At 35.4% G+C, this 27229-nt stretch overlaps 1 protein-coding gene across 1 annotated transcript; it reads right to left on the bottom strand.

Moving 5' to 3' along the window:
* Positions 1-635: 635 nt before the first annotated feature.
* On the bottom strand, positions 636-26147 carry Coa7 (Cytochrome c oxidase assembly factor 7). Its single transcript, XM_089096847.1, has 2 exons — positions 26001-26147; positions 636-1274 (listed from the first exon to the last, which is right to left on the bottom strand). The coding sequence occupies exons 1-2, from the start codon at positions 26092-26094 to the stop codon at positions 685-687; spliced, it is 684 nt and encodes a 227-aa protein (XP_088952973.1). The 5' UTR covers positions 26095-26147; the 3' UTR covers positions 636-684.
* Positions 26148-27229: the final 1082 nt, after the last annotated feature.

Genomic DNA, 27229 nt, shown 5'->3' with positions numbered 1-27229 from the left:
TGCGGATGAAGGATGACATTGCCGAAGGTTGTCCTTTTCGGTCAACCGTCTAGGGCTAAACAGAAAGCAGGTTGTTCACGGTTAGGCTGGGAGGATGTCATAAAGAAAGATTTAAAGGAAATGGGAACTTTCTAGGAGGGTGTAAAGAGGGAGGCTTTGAATGGATTGGGTTGGAGAAGGAACGTGCGTAGCTGTGTTGGCCTCAGGTGGCTTGCTGCTACGGTGAGTGGTTAGTAGTAGTAGTGGTATTGACCTCATTAAAAAAATTCTTGGCTCCTTCTAAATATCCGCCATCAGAGGGGGGGGGGTATCCCTACACATGTAAGGAGGAATAACCATATGCATGTGAACTATATGCCATTTGACCTCGTCATGGTTAAAATTCTTACACCATCCTCCCCTTAATACTGAATAATTATTTTGCTGATGGTCCTAATTATCCTCCCCATACCTTTCCTCATTGAACTTATGCATGCAGCTCATCTTCCATTGGAAATTATTAACTGTAAATTATAGAGGTAAAACTATTTATTCAAAATTACCTTACCGTAAACAGAAAATCCAGTATTTATTGAATTGTAATTGTAATGGGAGATCCATATCATATTTACTTGAGCAAACAAATGAAAAAATAATAATATGTACTAAATTTTATTTCCTCTAAGTAATGAAATCAATAGTTAATTATGTTTGCTGGAACTCGATTTGTTGTGATGACTTCACCTGCTCTTGTATATCTAAAGCGATGTCCTTGTACTTCTTTGCCAAGTCTGCATTTGCTTCTACACCATCACCTTTAGCATACATTTGGCTAATATTTGCACACGCATACAAATTTCTAAGCTCACAGGCTTTCATTGAATAATCAAAAGCCTTTTTCATATCCTTTTCAACCGTGTTTGGCACACCAGATATAAACATACCACTAAGATAATAACAGGCCAAATGCTCCTTTCCATCACATGCTTTTTGCAAATATTCCATTCCAGCTTTCATATCTTTTGGCCTATCCACTTTGATTTCAGGCATATTGGTTACATTCAGTAATCCAAGATTTAGACAAGAAGGTGCATTTCCTAAATCACAACCTTTCTTGAAATAATCATAAGCTGCATCTTTATTCTCTTTACAGCCCTGCCCAATAAATGCAAATCCACCATACTTAAAGCAGCTTCTAGGAAATTTATTGTCATCACAATTACTCTTGAAGACTTTCGCTGCTTTCTCAAGATCTTTAGTTACTGCTTCAAAGTATTCTCCAAGAAGTTGGCATACTAGAAAAAAAGAACTCAGAATGAAACTAGTTCAGTACAGAGAACCAGAATAAGCTGCTGTTATTTTTCTGAGATTTTTTTTTCTTCAAAAAATATAACACAAAACTGCAGTTACATTACGACTAGCTAATATTCTCTTTAGAATTTATTCCCATCCAATAGAGCAGTACTCTAAGATGAGCAATTGACTCTTTTGTCATTCATCATAAATAGTAACTAATACACTGTTCAGCTGCATCATGAGCAGCTACTACCTCTCCTCGAATTTTGTACAACAAGCAATTTTCTAATCAAACTATCACTGAATGCCTCTCTATATTTAGGACTGACTGTATCTAACAGTGAATAAATTGTTTCAAAAATCTGGGGTAAAGGATCATCTGTTGAATCATGTACTTTTCCAGTAACTTGAAACCCTTGTTCACACAGACGAATGCACATATCTTCACCTTCCAGAATTGTCAAGTTCAAGTATACAAAACTGTCTGATGGACATAAAACATTGCTAATACTGATGAATTTTACACAGTCTTTGACATCTTCTATTACAGAAAGAGCTTCTACAACCCATTCTGCGCAATCATGGACTCTCTCTTCTTCTATATCTATTCTTTGAGAAGACATTCCTTCAAAGAAAGTTTACTGGACTTGTAAAAACCTAGAAGACAAATTCATTCTAAGGAAATTGAAAACATATACCTAGGAAAGGTTTAAATTAAAATATTGAAAGGATCAGAGCATTTAGAATAAGTGAAATTTCGGCAACATGAAACCCATAAAGTCTTGTCAGATTCAAAACCAAACATTAAAAGAAAATGCCCGTGAAGCCTTATATGAGAAAGCGCATTAGGTTGTACGTCTTGCCTTTGATGAATTATGAATTGCTGCAAACATCCGGATGCTCATTCTTATTTTGTGAAGCGGTTTCCATTGGCCTAAAGGAAGTTGCTTGATGAAACCGAACTATAACATAATTCATATTGACTATTCTAAATATACAACATACTGTTGGGGGTTCTAATTTATAATGCAATTACTATAAGTACCGTTATTACTCTTCTCACAAAAGGTTGACCAACATTGAGAAAAAATCTGCCTAAACTCTGTCCTCTTTAGTAAGTCTAACCAAAGCTCTATACACAGTGCTGGCCTTTGGGGGTGGAAAATGGTGCGACTGCACTGAGCCTCGCACCTACCGGGTCCCCACGCTTATTATAAAACATTTCTGCACTTGCCTTCTTAATTTTGAATTAAGCTAATTGAGTTTATGGTATATTTTACTTTTTTTTTACTGCAGCTTGGAAGAGTTTTTACACGCGTAATATATTCATTTTTATAACGCAGAATGCCGCGGTGCAAACTCTACTGTCAGCGCGAAGAATAACTTACAAGCGATAGAACGCATGCAGTATTCTTTGTCGTTGTACGGTTATTATCTACCGTCTTGTCGAAACCATTACGTTCCCGCTGAACCCTAGGAATCACATTGTTACCGCTCCCACTCTAGGCTACATTATTATTGCTTCCACTACATTATGACCATGATGTCAGACCCCGCGCACTGGCGGCTGGACAAGGCCTCGCGCACCAGTAAGGCCACCTATGCCTACCCATTTCCCGATTAAGCCCCTTACAGAGATGTATCAAAAATTTCTGGCCCCCTTTATTACTGAGGTATGTATAAATCAATATCTTACCCTCCCCTCCTGCATATTGGCCTCATTTTAATGAACAAGAGGCTAACAGACTTATTTTAAATCCATTGAGTTTTAACTTGAAAATCATATATTCATTCTTTTAAATTTGTAAACGAAGATGTCAAGGAGTGTCCACCAGAAACCCATCTTCCCCGTTAAAATTAAGCAAGAAGTGTCTAGATATGTACAAAAATCCACAAATAGAGCTAAAAACTTAGGTTTAATAGTTTTTAAGAAAAAAGTTTTTTCTTTGATACTCTATAACAGTGGTTCCTAGCCTTTTCTTGATCGCGACCCTTTGAAGGTTTTAGAAATATGTTTTCAACTCCCTTTTTATTTGCATTATTTAATAAAGAAAATACAAGATAAGGGCTTGACAATGTATTTTCAGACTAAATAAACGAGTGCTATTTATTTAATGTTACTAATTAATGTCCATCTTCTATGACAGACTGCAGTGAGTTTTCAGTAGTAGTAGTTAGTAGGAGAAGTTAGTACCAGGTGATGATTAAGTTTATCTGCTAATTAAGTGTTGCAGTCCTTGGTTGAGTTTTTGCCGAGACCAATCTCAAGTCTTCTCAAACACTCAGCTTGTTCCTGGCTTGTGCCATGATCTGCGGAAGAGTGGAAAATCCAACTTTGCAAAGGCAAGTAGAAGCAATATTTGAAAGGAAACCATCAAAACTTTAAATAATTTCTTAGACCATACTGCTTTTCCATTTACAAGAAGGTATAACAGAGAAAAATGGGTTTAATTTAAATAAGGCAGAGACAAACGTACTAAAAACGAAAGCAACAACAAAACATTAATAAAAAAAAATCCGAATATTTCGATCCCACATCTGGCAACTAAACTTCCAAATGAACAAATTCACTCAATTTATAATGCATGAGTTTTGTTGACCTGTTTGCCATATCTAAATAGTTCAGGGGTTTTAACCTGTAAATTTAATCAGAAGCGGTGACTTGGGTTTTGTTTCTTTCAAATAAAAAAAGTGTTTAATTTTTGATAGATCCCATTTGCCAATCCGATCTTATAGAGGAACATTATGTAGAGATGTGGGTGTCTTTTCTGTAATTACAGTTTTGCCGTACTTTGTAAGTTTTGTTAGGATGTGAGCTTTGTTTATTTGTTGCGTCTGTTGTTCTTTTTTTCTCTTGTTTTTGTTGTTCTTTGTCTTTTTTTTTAGATGATTAAATATTTTTTTCTTTTCTTTCCCGTTGATAAAGGCTCCCGGATGTGGAGTCAAAATATACGGAATTTTTTTTATTAAATAATGTTTTGTTGTTGTTTTTGTTTTTAGTACGTTCGTCACTGCTTTATTTAAATTACACCCATTTTTCTCTCTTCTGCCTATACATAGACACTCAAACAACAGCCGATTTTGTTTGCCCTACAGGCTTAGGACGAGTAAATGCCCGCTCTTCTATTTGCCATTAGGTCAGTCTATCTTTAATGGAAAACGTATTACATAATTCAACATATTCAAGGTAATTAAAATTTAATAATTTTGGTAATTACAATAACAATTTTTATATCAAACAAATTATCAATTATACTGCTAAGGCTTATTTGAGGGATGAGAATAAATAACTAAGGTATGGACAGCCATATAACTTGTGGTGCCCTTCAACTCGTGAGCTAATGTCTGAAAAGTCCATCCCAGAGATGACATTTGGCACACCCACAGACATTCTAAACAGACATGTTTACGGTAGCCTAAAGCAATGTGCGAGGTCTCAAAACTAAATTTGACCAGTCCCTATATTTGGTAAATTTTCATTGAACCATCTATGATGTGCATTACTTAGACACAGAATGCGAGATACAGAACAGCAAGGTTGCTACACAGGGATATACGCTCTTCAGGTGGAATCGAGTACGCACCAACGGTAAAAAATATAGAGGAGGAGGTATCTCTGTTTATAGTAAAAACCATATACCATACTCAGGTCTGAATCTCCCAAACTCTTGGACAAAGAAGCTCTGTGGGTTAAGATGATTCATCCAAACCAGTCCATTACCATTTGGACTATAAATAACGCACCAACCTGCCAAATTACCCTCAATTACATTTGGGACAAATACTCTAAATCTGCCGTCATCCTTCATAGACTTCAACGCCCATCATAGCGTATGACTTCATAGCAAAATACAGATAAGGAGGGGCATATCTGTGTGATTGTATCTGCTTGAAAAACTCGTTGAATTCAACACCTACCATGGTCTATATGGATCATCTGATCTTGATCTCTTCCTTACGGATCCCCCAGACACCTTTAAGATTGATCCATATAGTATCCATATCTATATCCATATAGATCCATATGATGTATCTGCTTGAAAAACTCGTTGAATTCAACACCTACCATGGTCTATATGGATCATCTGATCTTGATCTCTTCCTTACGGATCCCCCAGACACCTTTAAGATTGATGCTAATGCCTTCACAAGTGACTAATCTGGCAATACAAAAGGGAAGACTGGGATGGCTTAAAACCACAGTTTTTCCCAACAATGGAAAGCTTTCCTCCTTGAAGGCCCTGAAAATGCTGCAGAAAATACCAGCAGGCCATAGTCGACTCTATCACAAGCTCATTCCATCAAAGTAGAACCAGGTGTCCAACAAGAACAAATCTTGGTTGAAAGTCCACTGCAATAATGGAGCAAAACAAAAGAAACACAAGCAATGGCTGCTCTAAAAAAGCAAAGAAAATGGACTTGATTTCATCAAAATACATAAACACGCAGCTTGCCCGATTCGGCGATCATGGGCTCAGTTCAGAAGAAATTAGCTGCCTTGTTTTAGTCTTGTTTAGGAGTTCATACCGTAAACACCTCTGTTGGATATAGTCTGGATATAATCTCATTATACAATAAGACCCAATTGTGATTCCCTACGGACTTATTATAGTCAACAGAATCAAGTTTGGATATAATCTCATTATACAGTAAGACTCAATTGTGATTCCCTATGGACTTATCATAATCAAAATGTTTGAACTTGAATTATTTATCGCTAATTGACCAACCCTGTTTCATTCAGGGGCTATAGAAGTCAAGAGCTGATACAATTGTGTACAATTTGGTTATCGAGGGGTATTAATACACACTCCCTGCCATAAAATTCTTGTTGATGCTATTACAAATGAACTACTGATCCCAAATTCTCCCGAAGCGGATTTATAATCGATATTTATCATGGCTAATGTTACGCAAAAATCATTCGACGAGTTCAGAAAAGTTTTGAGCGGAAAACTGGATTCTATTATTGCTACGCAGACATAATTAAATAATAAGCTTGACGGAATTACTTCTGAGATCGCGTCGCTGAGAGCGGAGGCTGCCGACCGAGATGTGAGGCTTAATAACTTTGAGAAAACTATCGACGAGTATGTCGACAAGTACCAGGCCCTGGAAAAACAGCTACTACTTATCAACGTGAAAGATCGCCGTCTGAACCTTATTGTGAATGGTTTACCGGCAGAAGAGCCTAACAAGAAAGTTGAAGATAGCGTCATTAAATTAGTGAGCGAAAAGCTGGGTGTAACTAGTGACATATCTATGACTAAGTGCTATCGGATTTCTTCACGGGCTGCAAACATCACAAATAGGCGCAGCAAGCAAAATAGCCGACGCAAGGAGTCCCCCGTATTTATTTCACTAAGCTCGGAGAGTGATGTCCTGTCGATCATGAACAATGTTAAAAAGCTAAAAGGTAGTGGGATTATAATCTCTACAGACCTGCCCCCTGCTCTCAACATGATTCGAAACTCCCTACTCTCGAAAGCACAAGAAATGAAAGAGTCGAAACTTATCGTTTCATCCAGAGTGCGTCATAAGGGTATTAACTTATGGCTAGAAGTGAAAAAAAGTGATTCTTCTGACTGGGAAAAGATTAATTAGTTTGTTTGTAGTGTATACGCGGACCATTATTTGTTTTATTTGTTTAATTAAATACGTCCGCGATCGAGAGATGAAACAAGTTCATTTTGTTGGTGTGTGTCATTATTGGGAAAATGACCACTAGTCAGTGTTGGTTTTTTTCTTTTCGTTGTTTTTTTCTTTCTTATTGTGTTCAGTGCTCAATGCGACTTCGACTTGTTAAGTCTGCCATGCCTGATTATGCTTCATCGTCGCTATTTTTTTTTCTATTTTCCCTAGGCCTAAAAATCAGGTTCTGTTTTTGCTTAGTGTTTTTTTTTCAGTTGAAATTCCGATATTTCACAAGACGTGCCCTACTTTTACACATCAAGTTTTGGTTGATGATTTGTTGCCGCATCACTACAGACTCCCACCATACGGTTTGGTAAGTCAAAATGATTATGATTAATTCTGCTGATGATGGGGCATCGAGTAGGTTGAGAGATTTTGAGAGAGACCCATTAGATTTAGTAAAAGTTTCTGCAGATTGTGGTTTTTCGGATGATGAATATGATATTTCTATTAGTTCCCTCCCTATTAACAAATATTTACTCCCTAATGAGATTCATGGACATGTTTCTCCTGGTAGTGTGAGGCTGGCGAGTTTAAACTGTTGCGGGTTGATGAGTAGTTTGGACCATTTATCTTCGTTCCTTCCATGCTACCGAGTTGATGTATTAGCTGTATGTGAGACTTTCTTAAATGAGTCTACTAGTCACCTAGCGAATATTAAAGGTTACAATTTTATTTCTAAGACTAGGAATGACAGATCGAGAGGAGGCCTTGGTTTTTTTATTCATAATGATATTACTTACAGGATTGTTTCGGATTTTGATTCTATGTATGAAGAAATGTTGTTTGAATTTTTGGTTGTCGAGCTTGATTTTGGTAATGAAAAAGTGTTGTGTTGTTTGTTTTACAGACCACCTAGCTCTTCGGTGCAACATTTTATAAGTAAGCTGGAAGCGTTTTCTTCGATCGCAATCGAGCGAAGTCGGAAGATTATATACATTGGGGATTTTAATATTGATATAAGTAATGCTGGTCATGATCTTTCATCTACACAATATTTGCCTTTGGCTGTTGATTTTCTGACACTTTGTCTTTTGCTGGGGCTTCTCCCAGCTTGTCCTATTCCAACTCGAGTTGTAAGCTCGACAGCAACGGTAATCGACAATATTTTTCTGAATATGGAATTTGATTTGTGTCATGTTATTATCGATGACACGTCAGACCACTTTATGCTTTTGATGGAGATAAAAACTGGGCGACAAACGGCGATCAAAACAACTAGAAGGCTTGATGCTACATCTGTTCAGCGGTTGAATGAACTGCTGCTTAAAATTGACCCCTCTCCGTGCTTAGACTGCGAGGATGTAAATCAAGCTTCACAGTATTTTGTCAACGAATTTACCACAGCACTTAATGTGGCGTGTCCGATGTCTTCGACCCGTCTAAGACGTTACAACAGATCTAAAAAGCCTTGGGTTACACGAGGACTACTAAGGTCGATCCAATCAAAGAACAGGCTGTATAAAATATATCTATCGAATCCCGATGAAACAAATCAAGCCTTTTTTAAAGCTTACAGAAATTGCTTAACCAAGGCTCTCAGGTCTGCTAAACAGCTCTACTATTTGAAGGCATGCAATAGCGCGCATGGATCTCCTAAGAAGGTATGGACATTAATAAACGATTGTATCGGCAAAAAAAAGTTGAATTCTTTTCCGGACGAAATGATTCCCCCAGGTGGTGATACAGCTGTTAAAGGAAAACTTAACGTCGCCAACATGCTCAACACGCACTTCGCTTAAATAGGTGAAAAGACGTCGGAAGAGGCATCCGAAAATCAACGCCAAATTCTGCTGATTTCAAAAGTTTTCTACCCTCTTCTACTGACCGATCCATATTCCTCACTCCAGTCTCGTCTGCTGAATTGATGCTTGTACTTCATCAACTCAAAAATGGACACTCAGAAGGAATCGACGGATCTTCTACGAACTTGCTTAAATCGATTATGCCTAGTATAGTAAATTTTCTTGTGCACATAATTAATCTTTGTTTCAAGAATGGTATCTTCCCTTCATGTATGAAGTCCGCCCGTGTCATTGCACTACATAAAGGGGGAGATATAAATGATCCGTCCAACTATAGGCCCATATCTATTCTATCTGCTTTCGGAAAAATTATTGAACGTTGTTTGTACATGAGGATTGTAAATTTTCTTGACAAGAATAGTTTTTTCAGTAAGTCCCAATTCGGGTTTCGAAAAGGACATTCTACTGAGCATGCTATTTTGGCAGTAACCCAGTTTATTTATGATGCCTTGGATAAGGGTGAAATTCCAGCTTCTATATTCGTGGATATACGGAAAGCGTTTGACACTATTTGTCACATGATTTTAAATGAAAAATTGTCTAATTGTGGTATACGTGGTCCGGCTAAATCGATAATATTGTCATATTTAAGCGATAGAGTCCAGTGTATTGATGGGGGCGAAGTTATATCAACGTCTTCGAACCAGTCAAATAAAGTTGGAGTGCCCCAAGGTTCAATTCTCGGCCCTCTGTTGTTTCTAATTTATGTTAATGATATTAGTAATTCAGTTGAGGACCTAGGGCTGACCGTTCTCTTTGCAGATGACACAGCTTGTAGTGTCTCTGGAATCGATGAAGATCGTGTCAAACATAATTTAAGTCTAGTATTTGATAGACTAGTAGCATGGTTTACGGCAAATAGGCTAGCTCTGAATACTTCAAAAACAAAGTTTATGATATTTTCGCGTACGTCACGGGCACTTCCATGTCTGAAGTTGATTAAGTCATCTGTTTCGGGTATGGATATATCACGTGTTGAAATTATTCGTTACCTTGGTGTGCTGGTTTACTCAAATTTGAGTTGGAAGCCGCATATAAATGGTATAAGATTGAAGCTTGGAAGGAACGTGGGTATTATGCAACGTATGAAATTCATTTTGCCGCTCGAAGCTATGCGTTCTATTTATTTCGCTCTTGTTCATTCTTATCTAAATTACTGCCCACTTATTTACTTGAATAATTTCAGATCCCATTTAATTCCGCTTCAGAGGCAACAAAATAAGGCGCTTCGTATTTTAAAAAGTTATCTTCCTTCCCCAGCGTCTTTCCCCAGTAAGTCTTCTACAAAGAGTTTATATTGTTCATTGAATATTCTTCCTGTTGAACTTGCAGTTACTTTTAACTCGATTTTATTCAAGGTTAATCATAATCTCCTGTCACTGCCCAGTTATTTCTTTTCTTTTGATTTGTTCACAGTTGCTCCGCCATCTTCTCATCTAGCTCGCAGCATACGCAAACTACGCCAGCCGTTGATAATTTCAGAGAGGTCCCGGTTTTCTCTACGAAATAGTGTGGTCGCCACGTGGAACCATTATGAATCTATTTTTGATTTTGATGTGTCGATTGGAATTTTAAAAAATAAAATGAAATCATTACTTTTGGACATTTATTAGTCAAATATTATTTTCTTATTAATATATTCTCCTTATAATAATATTCTCTTCTTATTTTTCGATCTCTCTCGGATCTTGATATCCTTCTTCTTGTCCCATTGCTGGTTGAGAGTTGTTTATGTATCGTCGGGTGGGTGTCTGCCGTGATGTGGTGAGTAATTAACCTTACATTTATTGATTTATTTATATTTGTTTGTGAAGTCTACCATTTTGACTGAAAATCCGTATATTTCTTTATTGTTTTTCTTTTTTTTATCTGTGCAAAACGAGCTTGTCTCACTGCCAGATATCTGTATATATTTAGTGTCATTATGTAAGATTGAATAATAAATGAACCTGAACCTGAAGCTTCAACATGCTTCTGCTAAAAGTTGGTGGAGAATTGTCAAAGAGGCTTTACTATAGTCTAAAGGGATTTTAATTCCTTCCCTAAAAATCAATGACAGGACTAGCATCCAAGACCCACAGGTAAAGACTAAAGCTCTTGCTAAAGCGTTTGCCAAATTCTCAAATCAGGACGCTAGCAGTAAAGATTTCGCGATTTCATTGATCAAACCAATACTGTCTTTGATTGTGTAAACTATCATGCTCTTAAGGTTCTTTGCATTATACAACCTCTTGATGTTATTAAATCCAAGGGTCCAGACGGTATACCTAATGTTGTCTAGCATCCTGCAGTCCTGAATAAGCAGGACCTTTTTTGTCACTTTTTTAGGCTGTGATTTTACTCTGGAACCTTTTTGTACACATAGAAATCCGTCCATTCCTATACCTAATCCAGATGTTTATCTAACGAGCTTGGGCTCATGCAGGCCCATTAGCCTCCTCTCTTGCATTCGGAAAGTTTAAGAAGCCGTTTCCAACCATAAACTTTGTTGGTACTTGGAGTCAAATGACCTTGTTGGCGACTGGCAATATGGTTTCCAACTGGCGAGTTCAATGCTTGACTACCTAGTGACCCACACCAGGAGTGGATTAAACTTTCTGCAAAAGGATAAAATATCAAGCTATTACCGTTTGGCACTGCTAAAACTTTCGACAGAGTGCGGCACCATGGCCTACTAAAAAAAAAAAACTACACGTCTTGTTTCCATAGACGTCTGTTAAAAGTGATCAAGTGCGCTTTTTCTGATCGATCACTGCAGGTTGTTCTCGACGGGTTCAGTTCCCGCGAATATTAAATAAAGTACTTGGGACGTATGCTTTCCCTCATCTACATAAATAGCATGGGAGACAACCCTCCTGTATGCTGCATACTGCCTGCTGTATGCTGGTGCCCCGAAAAAGTTTCTGGTACCAGTTTAAAAGATCCAGAATAGGGCTAACAGGGCAGGTTCACTGATTATCCATGACTCTCTCCAGTCTGTTAGTGAAAGACTTGGTGTAGCGTTGATACCTGTTTTATACAAGCACATAAATTCACTTTTTTCTGTAGTGCTTTCTAGTATTGTGTGCCCCATCTTCCAACCGAAAAACAGACATGAAGGCGCATTATTCAGTCCAACTACCTTAAGGTTGACACGCCAAGAACAGAGTACTTGAAGAACAGCTTTGTTTGGACTTTGACTTAGAATGATATTCCTGGGGATGATTTCCCTAAAAGTTTCTCTTTTGACTCTTTCAAAAGAAGATTCGACAGTCATTTCACACTTTTGATGGAGCAACATAAAAGACTAGCGGAAATTCAGACCCTTAAAAGTACCAGGCGCCATTAATTTAGAAAAAAACATGCATTTTTGCACTTATCCTGAGTTTTTTTTTTTTTTTTTTTTTTTTTTTTTTTTTTTTGTTATACAAACTGTAATGCAAAAACACAGGTATGTTTTTTTATTAAAAATTTTCTCATTGACAAATACAAGCGCAAGAGTTTTATTGTACTGTTGGAAGCAAGTTCTCAAAACTGTGATATTCTTCATTAGCTTTCAAAAACTAAGTAGTGGCACACAAACTTTTATTCGGAAAATAATTTTTGCCTTCTATCCATGTAAATCTAAATTTACATGAGAGACAGAAAATTGTAGTAAAAATAATTCTGCAAAAAAATCGGTCCCTAATTGATTGTGAAGAGTATATCTTTTAATATTTGCAATTCCTTTGCAGATGGATGTTTGGTTAAAAATGGTAACTTTAAAGCATAGCATTACCAGTTCTTCATCATTTACAAGACATGCAAGCGACAATACATTGTCAAATGAAGTTCAAGAAGCACCCATCAAAGTACCTATTACAGAGATACATACCTTATCTGAGAGTATATGGACACAAAAATATGAAAACATTATTTGTAATTTGGGTCTACTTGGGTAGAAGCAAATGAACCAAATGGCCTTTATAAAGTAGGCTATTTAAAAAGGTAATATTTAACAGCAGTTTGAGTACAGCAAAATTGAAGTGACAGTTTAAAAAAAAAACATCCAAATCTTTGGCGCTGAATATTTCAAACATAGAAATCGTCAACTGAAGAACAAAACAAAGATATTTTCTAAATATATGTTCTCTCATAATAAAAAAAATTCTTGAAGCTTCATTCCGCAGAAGCTATTGTGTTTGAAAAGAAGCAGAGGCTTACACAATTGTCAAAAAATTAATAAAACCCTTCATTATTGATGTAATATCTTGCAAATTAGAAGAAGTCTATCAGAAAAGAAGTGAACAGCACGCCGTTATTGGACACAACAGTTGTAAGACCAATTGAAAAATGGCATATTTTGTGAAAATGTTTTAATAAATTATCCAAAAATACCAAGCCATCCTTTTGCATTGCAGTTGTATGAAACCACAGCCATTGCAGGTTTCTCTGTATCAAATGTACTGGTTTGCTTTGCTTTTAGTATACCACTTTGAGGAGTTACTGTCAACATTATTAAAATATATCGTAAAATCAATTCCTTACTAATGAAATCAGACTTATGGGGATCAGATATTAAATTAAGTAACATACAATGTTCTTAGATGTTAAGCAACTGTCAAGTTCAAAATTAATTAGTCACAAATAATGTCATCCAACAGATATCTGGAAAACATTAATAGCTTTTTTTTCAATATATTTATGAGTGAACATTGATTTTAAACACAAACCATAAAACAAAGGATTAAACCAGGATTAAAAACAAACCATAGAAATAGGTTTGGTGCTGAAAATGAGATGCATATTCAAACAATGAATACTGTACTAAGAGTTAGTGTGTTATACAGGGGCAAACAGGCTCACCCCAGTCATCAGCATGTAAATCAATTTTGCTTCGTAGGTAATTTTGTTTAGTTATTGCATACCTTTATATTTGTGCTTGATTTTGGAAGTTTATGATAAATCAACTTTGAAAATGCATGTTTTTAGTAATTTATCTGTTAGCATTCAAAATTAATATAAATAGTGATTTGAAATCATTTTTCATTAATGGTTCCATGGAGATTTATACAACTGTAAAGGGGTCCCACGCCTCGAAATAGATTGAAAACCACTGGGCTACAGGGGCAAAATGTCCATGATTTACTCTACAGCATCAATTCTACAGCTCTAATATGAAAGCCTGAATACTATCTTTGAAGTAAATGATGTGAGTTTCTTTACTTTTCAGTTTTAAAATTCAGCTTATTTTATTTCAGATAAATAAGCTATTCCTTGAATCTGGGTCTTATCATTAAAGCACCTCTTGACTTCATTTTGTAATTCAAATACTTGGTCAACAACATTTCCTTTTGATAGCCGGCAAACAGCAGTTTAGTAAATACGAAGTTCATGATCAGAATTCATGTTGTTTCTTAATTGAACAAATGAGTATTGAGAGTACTATATTTTATACAATCGGTAATTTTCACCAAAGAGTTTAGTACTTCTTACAAAGATTTTAGAAAAGTCTTGGTTGCTGAATTTTATCATTAAACAAACACGTGTTATGCAGTTCAGTTTTACTTGCTTCTCCAAAGACTAGTTTAACTCATCTAATAAAAATACTTGGTAAGGGTTTCTACAGTTGAGTTGGGCTTGTATTTGTTACAATTTATTAAGTAATTACATTTGATACGTAAACTACAGCTAGGTTTTGGTTTTGGAATGTCCCAGTGAAATCTAACTTTTTCTTCATGGCAGCCTTGTGTTGTTTGAAAATGCAATGGTTTGTCCTGCAGAAATTGTGCTCTATCTGATCCCTAGTGGGGTCAGATTTAGCCCTAAAGAATGTATTTATCAATTGTTTTTTATTGCCTAAAGCATCGTGTCTCTTCACTAAACATGCATTTTATTTTAGTCCAATGAATAGCATCATAAAACAAATAATGAGAAAATTGATTAAATACATTGCTTAAAAATTAATCTACAAATGTAGATGAAAATGGAAGGAAATAGGAGAACCTGGTTCATAGAAACTTTCTATATATATGAAGCAAGATTTTTCATCCACTCCTTCATACTTTTAAGGGCAGCTAAAAGAGGAATGAATCCAGCTATCATCAGATCTCAAAGGGATATATATGCTAAACTACGAGCCCGACTTAAAATCCCTCTTAAGAAAGATGAAATGGCAAGCTAACTGAATAGAACTGTACAAGTTGAGAAAAGAGCATGCCAGGTGCCATTGGATCACCTTGTTATTTCAATAATTATGCCCTCGAAGCCCTGGATCAGTGTCAGATGTCTTGCATGTCTTTAAGTCCTTTTTAATGTCAGAAGTCCTTTTTAATTCATAGAAGTTTTTAGGTTCAAGTAAATGAGACTTCAGGCGAGACTAGTCCCATTACCAGAGGTCTTCCTCAGGGACCAATCTTGAGTCCTCTTCTGTTCAACTCGTACGTTTCAGAAATTCAAGTATCTTATTCAATGTTTGGCCTTTATGCAGATGATTTGATTATTTGGAAGTCTGGAAAGGATATTGTCCATTCTTCAAAGCCTTATCCAACAGGATATAGGATTAGTTCAGGGATTCTCTTTAGCTTTTCGCTTCCCAATTCAATCAGTAAAACCAAAGCCACAATATTTACTAATTGTAGAAGAGCTCCCCCTAAATCTACTTAAAATTCTCTGTAGTAAGATCCCATATTGAAATTCAGTGAAGCTATTTGGCCTAAGGATAGATTCCAAAATTTGTGGCATGAACATATTAATTCTTTGAGACATATGATCATTCAGAGACTTTACATTTTAAAGAGGCTTACTGGAAGTAAATCGGGATGTCAACCTTAACTTATCTTGGATTTTTACAAATTATTTGTCCAATCTAATCTAGAAAATGGGATTCAATATTTCTCCATTGGTCCCCCATTCACGTCTAAAACCCTTGAATCTTTTTTGGGACTGCATAAGCACACTCCACTGGCCACATTAAAACTATTGTCTGGATTGGTGTCCCTAAGCGAATGAGCATCTAGTCAAAGGAATTAATATTTCTAGAGAATCCAGGCATATGGTAATAAGCATGTTGTATATAAACATGCTTTTGCTCTGAAGTCAGTTTGCTCCAATGCTCCCATTCATCTTGGGATCAGTTTCAACTGAAGGTCCCAAATTGTAGTTCAAATTGGAGTCAATATTCCCCTTAGGCATATCCCTTTACTGAAAACCGTCTTGGGAAATGAGCCCATTAATTTGTCAAGCAAAACTTATTCCACTAAATAAAAACCTAGTACTCAATTATGAGGTCCAGACTATTTTTGCTGAACGGATTAAAAAACTGTAACCTAATCATAGAAAAATTTATTCAGATGGATCTAACCAGGATGAGAGAGCTGGAGCAGAAGCATGTATCCCGTCCCTGGACCTTAACCTTTATTCTCCCCTTCCATTGGGATCTTCCATTTCGTCTGCCGAATTATGGGCCATTTGCCTGGCCCTAGGCGTCCTTATAAATTGATACATAGAAGCTGAAAATATCCTTTGCCTTTCTTACTCCAAATTGGCTATACCTTTGCTCAAACATATTAATAGCCAATGATAGAGACTGATAGAGACAGATGAGACAATCCAGCATGTCTTATTTGATTGCAAGCCAGAGTGTGAGGAGACAATTGCCTTCAAGCACCTCTGCTCCATGGCTAAAATACCTAATACTTTCATAGCAATCCTGACTTCTAACCTCCCTTCTCATGATAATAAAAATACAGTCCTGATGATCATCAATGCACACCCATGTCAACTTTGCTACAAAACAAATCTTGCGCCAAGCTTGCTAGAAAAGATCGCATGTCCCCAGCAGATTCACATCGCAAAAGCTGCAACTCCCCTTATCCCAAATGCCACTAGCACCAACAGCAACAAACATAACACCCAACAAAGGTCTTAGGGTACTTAAAAGGCCTTCAAAGATGGAACCTAGCAGTACAACCTGTACTATGGATAGTGGTTTTCCTGAACCAGCCGGAATACAGATTGGAAGTGCTATCAGGCTCCCTGAAAGACTTGATCTATAGGCAGAGTTGGTGTAAGAGAAAGACATGAGTTGTTAGTGAGTATAGTTTGTAAGTAGCAGTGCATACAAGAAGCAAGCCTAGCACCTTCTTATGTATGCCTTATGAAAGTAATTAACCTAAAAGAAGTAGTATTAGAAGTAGAAGATATATATAAGTAGTAGTGCATACAAGAAGCAAGCCTAGCACCTTCTTATGTATGCCTTATGAAAGTAATTAACCTAAAAGAAGTAGTATTAGAAGTAGAAGATATATATAAGTAGTAGTGCATAAAAGAAGCAAGCCTAGCACCTTCTTATGTCTGCCTTATGAAAGTAATCAAACAGTTCGTGGTAACGAACTGTAAGTAAGGAGCGACCCAGCTCAATGGTAACCAAAACTCTAAAACACGGGATTTTGATACCAATAGATACATCAAAAGAATCAGATTTTAATTCTGATTTCAAATATATAAATTTCATTAAGTTTGATCTTACTCAAACAAAAGTTACGTGCCTGAGAAAATTTGCCTGATTTTCGAAAAAAAGGGGAAAGACCCCCTAGAAGTTATAGAACCTTAATAAAAATTACACCATCATATTCAGCGTATCAGAGAACCCTACTGTAGAGGTTTCAAGCTCCTATCTACAAAAATGTGGAATTTTCCATTTTTTGCCAGAAGAAAGATCATGGATGTGAGTTTATTTGTTTGTTTGTTTTTTGTTTTTTTTTCCAGGGGTGATCGTTTCGACCCCGTGGTCCTAGAATATCGTGGGAGGGCTCATTGGAACGGACATTAAAAGTTCTAGTGCCCGTTTTAAGTGACCAAAAAATGGAGGGCAACTAGGCCCCCTCCCACGCTCATTTTTTTCCCAAAGTCACCCGATCGAAATTTTGAGATAGCCATTTTGTTCAGCATGGTCGAAAATATGATAAAAATGTCTTTTAGGATGACTTGATCCCCCAAAGTCCCCGGGGGAGGGCTGAAAGTTATGAACTTTACTCAATGTTAACATATAGTATTGGTTATTGGGAAGTATACAGACCTTTTCAGAGGAAATTTTTTCTGGTAGGTGGGGGAAGGGGAAGGTCGGGGGGAATATGGGAGGATCTTTCCATGAAGGAAGTTTTCATGGGGGAAGGGACATTGCTATGAAGGGGGCGCCCGATTTCCCAGCATTATTAAAGAAAAAGATCAGGAATTAAATAAAAAAAAACAAGTTTATCAACTGATTGTGATTAAGAGGTCATTTTTAAAGAACTGGGAAAAAAATTCGAACTATAGCTTAAAGAGCAGGGTATTGACTAGGGGGCAAACCCCCTAATATACGTGTTAAAAATTTATGAATATAGAAGTTCGTTACGTAATTTAATTCTTAGTTACGTATATTTATTACTAATAAAAACGTTCGTAAATAAAATTAAACAAGTTTCGAGAAAGCCATTTAACCAAATATAATATGCGAATTTTGCTTTAATTATTCATGTACAGTGAGCCAAAATCAAAAACTGCATTAATTCAAAAACTTTCAAAAATTAAATAAAAAAAAACAAGTTTTTTTAACTGAAAGTAAGGTGCGACATTAAAACTTAAAACGAACAAAAATTATTCCGTATATGAAGGGGCTGCCCCTCCTCAATGCCTCACTCGTTAAGGTAAAGTTTGACTTTCTCACAACTCTATTTTTTTAAACAATAAAAAAACTTTAGCGTAAAGAGCGAGGCGTTGAGGAGGGGACAGCCCCCTTCATATACGGAATAATTTCTGTTCGTTTTAAGTTTTAACGTCGTTCCTTACTTTCAGTTAAAAAAACTTGTTTTTTTTTTTATTTAATTAACCTAATAGAAGTAGCATTAGAAGTAGAAGATATACGTAAGTAGCAGTACATACAAGAAGCAAGACTATCACCTTCTTATGTATGCCTTATGAAAGTAATTAACCTAACAGAAGTAGCATTAGAAGTAGAAGATATTTATAAGTAGTAGTTATGTAAGTAGCAGTACATAAAAGAAGCAAGCCTAGCACCTTCTTATGTATGCCTAATGAAAGTAATTAACCTAAAAGAAGTAGTATTAGAAGTAGAAGATATATATAAGTAGTAGTGCATAAAAGAAGCAAGCCTTGCACTTTCTTAAATAAACCTTTATGAAGGTAGTCAATGATAATGCATAAGCCAGCTGAGTTTGGTTTGAGTGATTGCTTAATGTTTGCCTTAAACAAGTGTTGGATTTTCAAAGGACAAAAGGAAAAAGATGCAGCATCCTCCTATGCTTGTGCTTCTGTTCCCTGCTTGTGTTTATGTTATGCTTGCATTTTTACTATGCTTGTGCCTTGCTTATATGTTGATTCATTTTGCGGTAGGGTCATTAAGCTGTATTGACACAAATATCATTGAGCTGTATTAGCACAAATATTATAGATGGGTATAGACTTGTCATGCAGCCAATTCTCTAAGCTGCTGTGCTGAGTGGGGTAGCAAAGTAGCAATGCTACTTGGCAGTTTTCAAATTTGTTGGCAGATTTTTTCTGAAAATACGATTTTTACATATAAAAATTATTTTTGCTCAAAGAAAAGCTGTCAAAACACAAGTTGTACTCCGCTGTGCAAAAAGTGGGTTAGCATAGTAGCAATGATAGTTAGCAGTTTTCATGGCCTAGTAAATTGTTGGTAGATTTTGTCTGAAAATACCAGTTCTTCCACTATTCCCAAATTTTTGGGGATTCCCCAAAAATCTGTCTTCTCGAAAAAATTTGGTTCCCCCAAAATCCCCTTTTGTTTAGGGTTGCCAAACCTAGTGATTTATCACTAGTGACAATCCACCCCTAGCATCTATCACTTTCACTTAACAGACAATGCCGTTTCATCAAAGATTCTCTTATGACTCCTAGTAAAGAATTTTATTTTGAACACGTTTACGTTCAGTGTAATTCTGAACATCTATGCAAAGTAATTTTAGACAGCTGGACTGTGAATTTAAATTTTGTTTTCTTTTGCTATTCTGTTTAATTTTCAAAATTCTGAAAATATAAGAGAGTTAGATTGAAAAATTAATCAAAAATGAAAAAGGGAAAGCATGGTACCTATGCAGAAAGGGGGGGGGGAGGGGATTCTGTGAAAAATTTCGAGATATATTCATTACCAAGCTATAAATTAGATGAACTTGAGACGTTTTTATGCACTTTCAAAATATAACCGTTGTTTAACTTGGAAATTAAATGGAGCTTTAAAGATGATACCTTTTTATCTTATTTTCTGCAATTTAATTTCAGTTAAGTTTTTTAGTTAGGTTAGTTTAGGTCAGGTTACTCCCCCTCCCCCCTAATGTGCAAATGTAAAGCACAAATTTGTTTCTCAAGTATTATATTTTTATCATGCTTTTGTATTTCTCATTAGAAGTAACCTAACTTCACTTCTTCAGTGTTGGCAGTATAATACATAAGTACTAATTAAAGGAATTGATCTTTTTGCCAGGAATCTTTACCATTCAAAAATTTGTTGAATTTTGCGTCATTTGGTATATAAAAATTAACAACTTTTCTTTTTTCCTTGAGGATTTTATTTTGCATATAACCTTTTATGTTCAAACGCACTCCCCTCCTCCTCCCCTCACCATTGCTACTCTGGTGGCCTCCCCCTGAAATATTTTTTGGGGGTGTCCATGAAAAGTTGGTCATGAGTAGTGGTCTAAGAAAAGTTGTTAAGTGAATGAAATTTTTATGGAATAGATATTCTGCTCAAATTAGGGCATTGGATTTTTTTAAGTACCTAGGCCCACCTCCACAACTTCTAATGCGGGAACAATTATTAGCCCTGTATGAAGGCTAATTCTGAGATAAAAACAATAGAGATAAAAAAATCGTGGTAGAATTGGATTTATCATTCAAAACTTTTCCTAAATAGAATCTTGTTACCCTAAAAAATTGCAGCCCCTCCCCTCTGCCCCTCTTAATGAGACAAAATTAAGCTATAGATTAAATTCAAATTTGGGGAATAGTTGATTAAAATGGAAGCAACCCCAAAACATGATTCATAAAAAATTATATATTATAGCCAAAAGTAAAAATTTGGTTATTATTTTCAGATTGTTTTCTTGTACAGTTTTATATTATTTTCACTTTTTTTTAACAAAAGGTTTGTCTTCATTTCTTAATCTGCTACCTGATATCTGTGCTGGAAGATTGATAAAACAGCTTGTGGTAATGAGCTGTAAGTAACTCAACCCAACAGGAACCAAAACTTTAACTAAAAAAAAAAGTACTGGTGAATCAAGGGGAGCTGGGGGGACCCCGTGCTTCCCCTCAAGATTTTTTCATGCACCCTCTTATACTGTTTTTTATTACTCTTTTTTTAATAAATTTGTCAATTTGGTCAATTCTTGGCACCTTTGTCCCCCCCCCCGCCAAGATTTTACTCATTAGTGCCCTTGTCACATTAGACCTCCAAGATTTTGCTCTAGATCCACCCCTGCAAAAAGAGCTGTTTCCTTTTATGATATTCTTCCTTTTACAAGGTGATCTATCTCTTCTGAAATATCTCTTCTCACGAGATGTATGTATTTCTTCTTTTCTGCAAGAAGAGATGTATCTCTTCTCAGGCTGCTGTTTTTTAAAACATGTTCAAACTAAAAGCTCATTGAGTTTCAATGTTGCTATGGGAAAAATAATTTTTAAGTCATTGTTCCTTTGTCATTCTGGACAAGTTTTTGCTTACTCCACTTCTCTTGAACTGTAAGTGAATATTTATCCAAATCTTAAAGAAATAGCCAAATTCTCTTAAAACTGTTTATTTGTCAATTGAAAAAATCTTAAAAGGGCAGGTAGTTATCAAGATGTACATATAGTTAAAGCAGGTAATGGAAAAGATGGAACATGGAAGATTAGTTGTCTAAAACAGCCACACTACAATGTAGAAGGAATTGTCTGTTTATTTAGAGGATTAGATTAGGGCAAAACTAAAAGATTAGATTAGGGCACAGCTTCAGAATGCAAATGACTGCCAGACTGCCAATTAATTTTGTTCTCACAAAAAATCAAATGGTGCTTTTTATAGATATAGCATTGTGATCAATGAGTATCAAGAATGCAGTTGGATATGTATTATTTTTAAAATACCAATTGCATTTGAGGATACAACTTGATCCATTAAGTACAAGCAGTAAGCTATATACAGTATACTTCATACTTTGAATACTATACTCCATTAGCAGTAATAGAGTAAATATGATACAGCACTTTTGCTAAAAATGGTACACATAAAATTATAGAGTATGATATTTAAGCCTAGTATATGGCCAGTGAATTAGATTACATTGTTAATCATGATTCAGAAAACTATTGATTCTTCTAACTTCATGCTACACTAAGTTACATTTGTTCCTTTTCTGTAAATCTTATGCATAAAAATGGTTTTTGCTCAAAGCAAAGCTGTCAAAACACAAGTTGTGCTGCTAAAGCATCAACAGCTTTTGGAATTCTGCTATGGGCAGCTTTGGAACTTTTTGCATATGTCTAAGCCTTAGAAATCAGAAAAGACTTGACATATTAGCTTGGAAATACCATAGTAGCTTTGTGGGGTCTATTTTGGGCCCTAAATTCCCAAGCTACTCAATTTTCGGCCTACCCTAAACTAGGAGAAGCCCCTAAATTAGAATTTTACAATGAAATGCAGCATAGTCAGAGTTAAAGTTTCAGTTTAGGGGCTTCTTGCTGTCTTAGAAAGCAGTTGAGTTAGGTGAACAAACTTTCAGCAATGAATCCAGGACTTAAAATATACACTGTGAAGATGTTATCAGGCTATTATTTTTACCTGTACAAGAAAAAATTAGCTGTAATTTTAGGTTCTCAATCTCTTTTTCATTGGCTCTAGATATTTTTTGTTTGTTTGCTTTTTCAATGTAATCCCTATTATTTCTGTAGAATTTAAAGCCATATTAAGGTCTTTCTTTTAAATTTAAAATATATATCTACAAATCTTTAAAGCACCAATAAATAAGGATTGTGCAAAGTAAGAGGCTGAAAATAATATATTCTTGCACTTGATTTAAGCTGCGGGCCTAGATCTATTTACCAATGTTTCACCTTTAATACTAAGATTGTAGAAGATCATCAAAGGTCAGCATCCTTTGGAGGGGGAAGGAGTGGATGTATGCACTTCAAAATACCTTCTTAAGGGATCTTTAAGGCTCTGGATCTTTTCTTGGGAGTTTTTTTTAGTAAATTTATACATATTCCTAGGATTTAGATAGGAAGAAAGTGAACACATCTCTTTATACCTTTTCTATGCTCTTTCCAAATTCATTAACATAATTGCTTCTAGGGCAAATTCCATTTTGAACCCTTAAACAGGCTTGGGGCAGACAGTTTGCCCTAGGTGCCAGTTCAGAGGAGGTGCCAGCTTGTAAGGCACTTGCTGATCCCATCAAATGAAATTTGTACTTTAATTTTCAAATTCTGGAATGTGTCAATGCTTAGGAATGGAGACTAGGCATAGCTTTGTTTGGGGAGCAATAGGAATAGAAGAGTAGGACAGGGAAAGGTTACCTTCCTTAGAAATGTATATAGGTAACCTCACTCATAAAAAACAGTTTTGTACATTTGTTTCAGACTTCTCCAAGGTGTTTACACAGGATGAGGTGGCCTAATCTGAGAACCTTCAAAAGGTAGTTACAGTTTCATGACAACACAAGTGGAAAGCATTGCTCTGAGCTTTAAACACCAAAAGTAATATAGTGTTTCTAATATTAACACAACTTTATTATTAAGTTCCAACTTAAATATTTTTGTGAATCATGTGTTTTAAGTGTGGTGGCATGTTAAAAAAAATATAGAAAAACATTTATTATTTTTTGTGCCTCTTGTTCTAAATTTTTTCATTTCTAAAACAACCCCAAATCAAAGAAAGCATAGTCTGCTATGTGTCATATGAAACACTCATAGACCTCTTCTTTCCTTCCTTAAACTTCATAATGCAGGCATGAAAGGAAGGTTCCTGGTGATAAGAAAAGAAATGTTAACTTTTTTAGGTACAAACTTGTCCTTTTTTACTTCCACACTATTACACTACGTTCAAAGTTGCAAAATTAGTTTTGCATTTATTTATGTTTGCTAATAGATTTACAGTCAGAACCATATTGATGTACTTATTGAAGGAGTGAACAAGATCCCAAATTTCACAGTTCAAAGACAAGTCAGTGAAACAAGGAAGCTCAACATTTTCACATTTAGTTTGCTAATGTAGGAATTATGCTCATAATCATTATTTCAAGAACACTATGGAATTTATTTCCTGCACAAATTGTTTTTCACACATATTTAGGAGAGAAAAAAATAGGTTGAAAATAAAAAAATAAAACCCAACAGCCATGGCTTATACACTAAAAAATATTTGGCTGAAGTTGTTATTAATGCTATATAATCTTTTGTCTGCTAAATCTAAACACAGTCTACAAGATGCAAATCTAAACATAGCAATCACCTTGAAGATGTATTTAACTATGCAAGCATCAGTGGCTTCTAATGAAAGAAGCCTTAGCAAAGTAAAGTTAAATAAAACCTATTTTATAAACATTATGGCTAAGCAGTGCTAAGCTAACTTGAGTATAATCTATACTATATATGACATGGCTTTAAAGTTTTCATATGAATTCATCATAAAGCTATTTGCTTTGAGAAAAGCATATAAAGTAAAGTTTTAGTAGAGGCTACAGGATATGATTGATTGAATACAATTTAAATTGTATGTGTAGCCTACTGTGTCACCTAAATGTTATTGTGTGAAATCTTTAAGATTTTTTCTTTGACCTTGTTGATTTACATAAAAAGATATATTAATAATAATAAAATGATTGAATAAATACAGCCTACAATAAATACACTCTTTAAAGAGGCAAAATAACCATAATGTGTTATCTATAATGGATTTGTTGACTGAGGAGCAACCAATGCCTTTCTTGCCCTGGATGCAAACAGGTCTCAATCCATCCCTGGATACAGGAATGGTAATTATTATTTTCATAGGTCTTATTAATGAAATATTGTTTATAAAACAAATTCATAAGAATTTTAAAGATCCTCAACTCTCTCAAGCAAAGTAAAAACATACCATTGGGATTATCATTGTTGAAAAAGTTAGAGCCCCATATTGAATAACAAGGAAAATCACATTTTTGCATGAGTAGCACTGATGTATACTCTTTTCCTTTTTTATTTTTTTTCCTTTGTTGCTAATAGGTTGCTGAAACATCACAAAGAGTTGTTTAAGGTGTTGTTTAAAAGCTAATTTTAAATTTCTTATTAGTTTTCAACTTAATATAATTGTCTAAGAGCTATAGATAAAATAATAAATTAAAGGATCAAAGGGCATCCATAAGGGATCAAAATGAAATTGGCCAAGAAGCAATTGTTTGACTTCCACTCCTTCTCCCTCTAAAAGGCCCTGACCTTTAAAAATATGTGTGTTATTAAAGTGAAACCTTATAAAATAGATCTTCTGTTTAAATAAAGTACAACAAAATTGTTTTCAGTGGTAAAATTCTACTTTAGCAACTTTTGGCTATCTTGGAAAGGGGTTAGGTTAGGAGAATGAACCTTTTAGGGATGGGTCTATAGGCTAAAGTATGTCCCAAGAAGGTATTTTGAAGTACCTACCTTCACTGCTTCTCCATCTAGAGGGTCCTGAAATTTGCCTACATGACAGGTCTATACCTATTGAAATTTTGACAAAACAACATTTTACCTTAGTTTTCAGCTATCAGTTTCTTTTTCTCTGGTTTTAGTTCTGAAATACAATTCCTGTTATTTTAGTGGAATTTTAAGTCATATCAATGTTTTTTTTCAAAATTTAAGAAATGCCTTAAAAACCTTATCTTTAAAATCTTTATAAATTGGGATTGAGCAAAGTTGTGAAGCTAAAAACAATTTTGTTGTACTTCATTTATGCACAAGATTTATTTTGCAAGGTTTGAATCTTATAACACACAGATTTTTAAAGGTCATCAAAGGTCAGCCAGCTGGACTCCTATGCTTAAAATACTGGTTGGCTAATTTAAAGATTTGTACAAATACACTGCCAAATTAGCCATCTGGTGGTATACCCCTACCTAGATATTTACCCCAAGATCAATATAACACCCTAATTTAGAAGTTTACCAAGCTTACTTCTTCAAAAGGCTTCCCTGAACAGTTTGGTCATGCAATCAAATGGTGCAAGTAATGCTATCCTAACAAGTCATTTACCTTCGGGATTTTTTTCGTGAAAACATCCAAATCTATATTCGGTTCCTAGGTTCTGGATATATTCCTTTACCTCTTCTTCTCTTTTTAGACTCATCTGGTTCTCTATTCAATATTCCTTAATGATTATGCCAAGAAAAATGAAATGGAAAGTCATATGGTTTGCGAAAACTTAAGCACCATCTTTTTTTAACAAAATGATATGTGGCTATCCTAGCGGTAATCGACAATTCTCCGATTATATGTTATAAATTCCAAAATTAAATAAACAATAATATAAACAGAAAAAAAGGTTGGTTTACTTTCACTTGAAAAATTTTCCAAAATAGGAACACATTTTGACTATCTTTTTTTCCTGACTAGTCACTGTCCCATTGGTTTCCTCTTACTTTAGCCGTTTTATTGTTTTCCCTTTTTATTCTCTTTTTGCGAAATTAATGCTATGGCCTTCTTTTCTAGCATATTTTTTTCTTTTTATTGAAAACCTTGTCGTTGAAACTTGAAAAAGGCCTCATTCAATTGAAAATTCCTTTTTTAATAGTTTAAAGTGATTGAAGGGCAACTAACCCCCCTCTCACGCCAACCTTTTCCCCAAACACATTCAATCAAAATTTTTAGATAGCAATTTTCGCTCAACCTAGTTAAAAGTGTTAGAAATTAGGTCTCTGAGGATGATAACCTCCTCAGAGCCCTCATGGCAAGGGTTATAAGTATGCCCTGGGGGCATATAAGGATTTTATAGAAAGTGTTGAAGTAGAGACTTCAAAAAGGGCTTATTCGATTGGAAATTGAAAGGGCTAGTGCCTTTTTTAATAGTTGAAAGTGATTGGAGAGCAACTAACGCCCCTCTCACACCCACAATTTCCCCTAACATATCCAATAAAAATTTTGAAATATCCATTTTTTTTAACGTAGTTGAAAATTCTGGAAATTCGGTCTTTGAGGATGACAACCCCGTCACAGCCCTCAGGGCAAGGGATGTAATTTATGCCCAGAGGACATATAAGGTGCTTATAGAAAGTGTTGACGTAGAAACTCAAAAAGGACTCATTCGATTGGAAATTAAAAGGTTTATTGCCCTTTTTAATAGTCGAAAGTGGTTGGAAGGCTTCACATTTTTATAGCTAAGGGCGATCTGGGTGCCATGTATTATTTTTTATTTTCTTTTGTTTAGACCAGGGCACTTCGTATCAAAGCAGTTGTCGTAGAAACTTAGAAAAGGGCTCATTCAA

This window comes from Artemia sp. Qi Xiang Cuo, chromosome 11 (genome assembly GCF_049724085.1).
Source record: "Artemia sp. Qi Xiang Cuo chromosome 11, ASM4972408v1, whole genome shotgun sequence".
NCBI lineage: Eukaryota > Metazoa > Arthropoda > Branchiopoda > Anostraca > Artemiidae > Artemia > Artemia sp. Qi Xiang Cuo.
The sequence above is the reverse complement of the archived record's forward strand: the minus strand, read 5'-3'. Positions and strand labels throughout refer to the sequence as shown.

Bases quoted from the DNA above. Each gene is read 5' to 3' on its own strand.
- Coa7 (XM_089096847.1), bottom strand. From the start codon at position 26,094: ATGAGTCTAAAAAGAGAAGAAGAGGTAAAGGAATATATCCAGAACCTA. The intron at 1,275-26,000 runs GTAAATGACTTG...CTTTTTTTCTAG, and splicing joins TCACGAAAAAAATCCCGAAG to TATGCCAACTTCTTGGAGAA.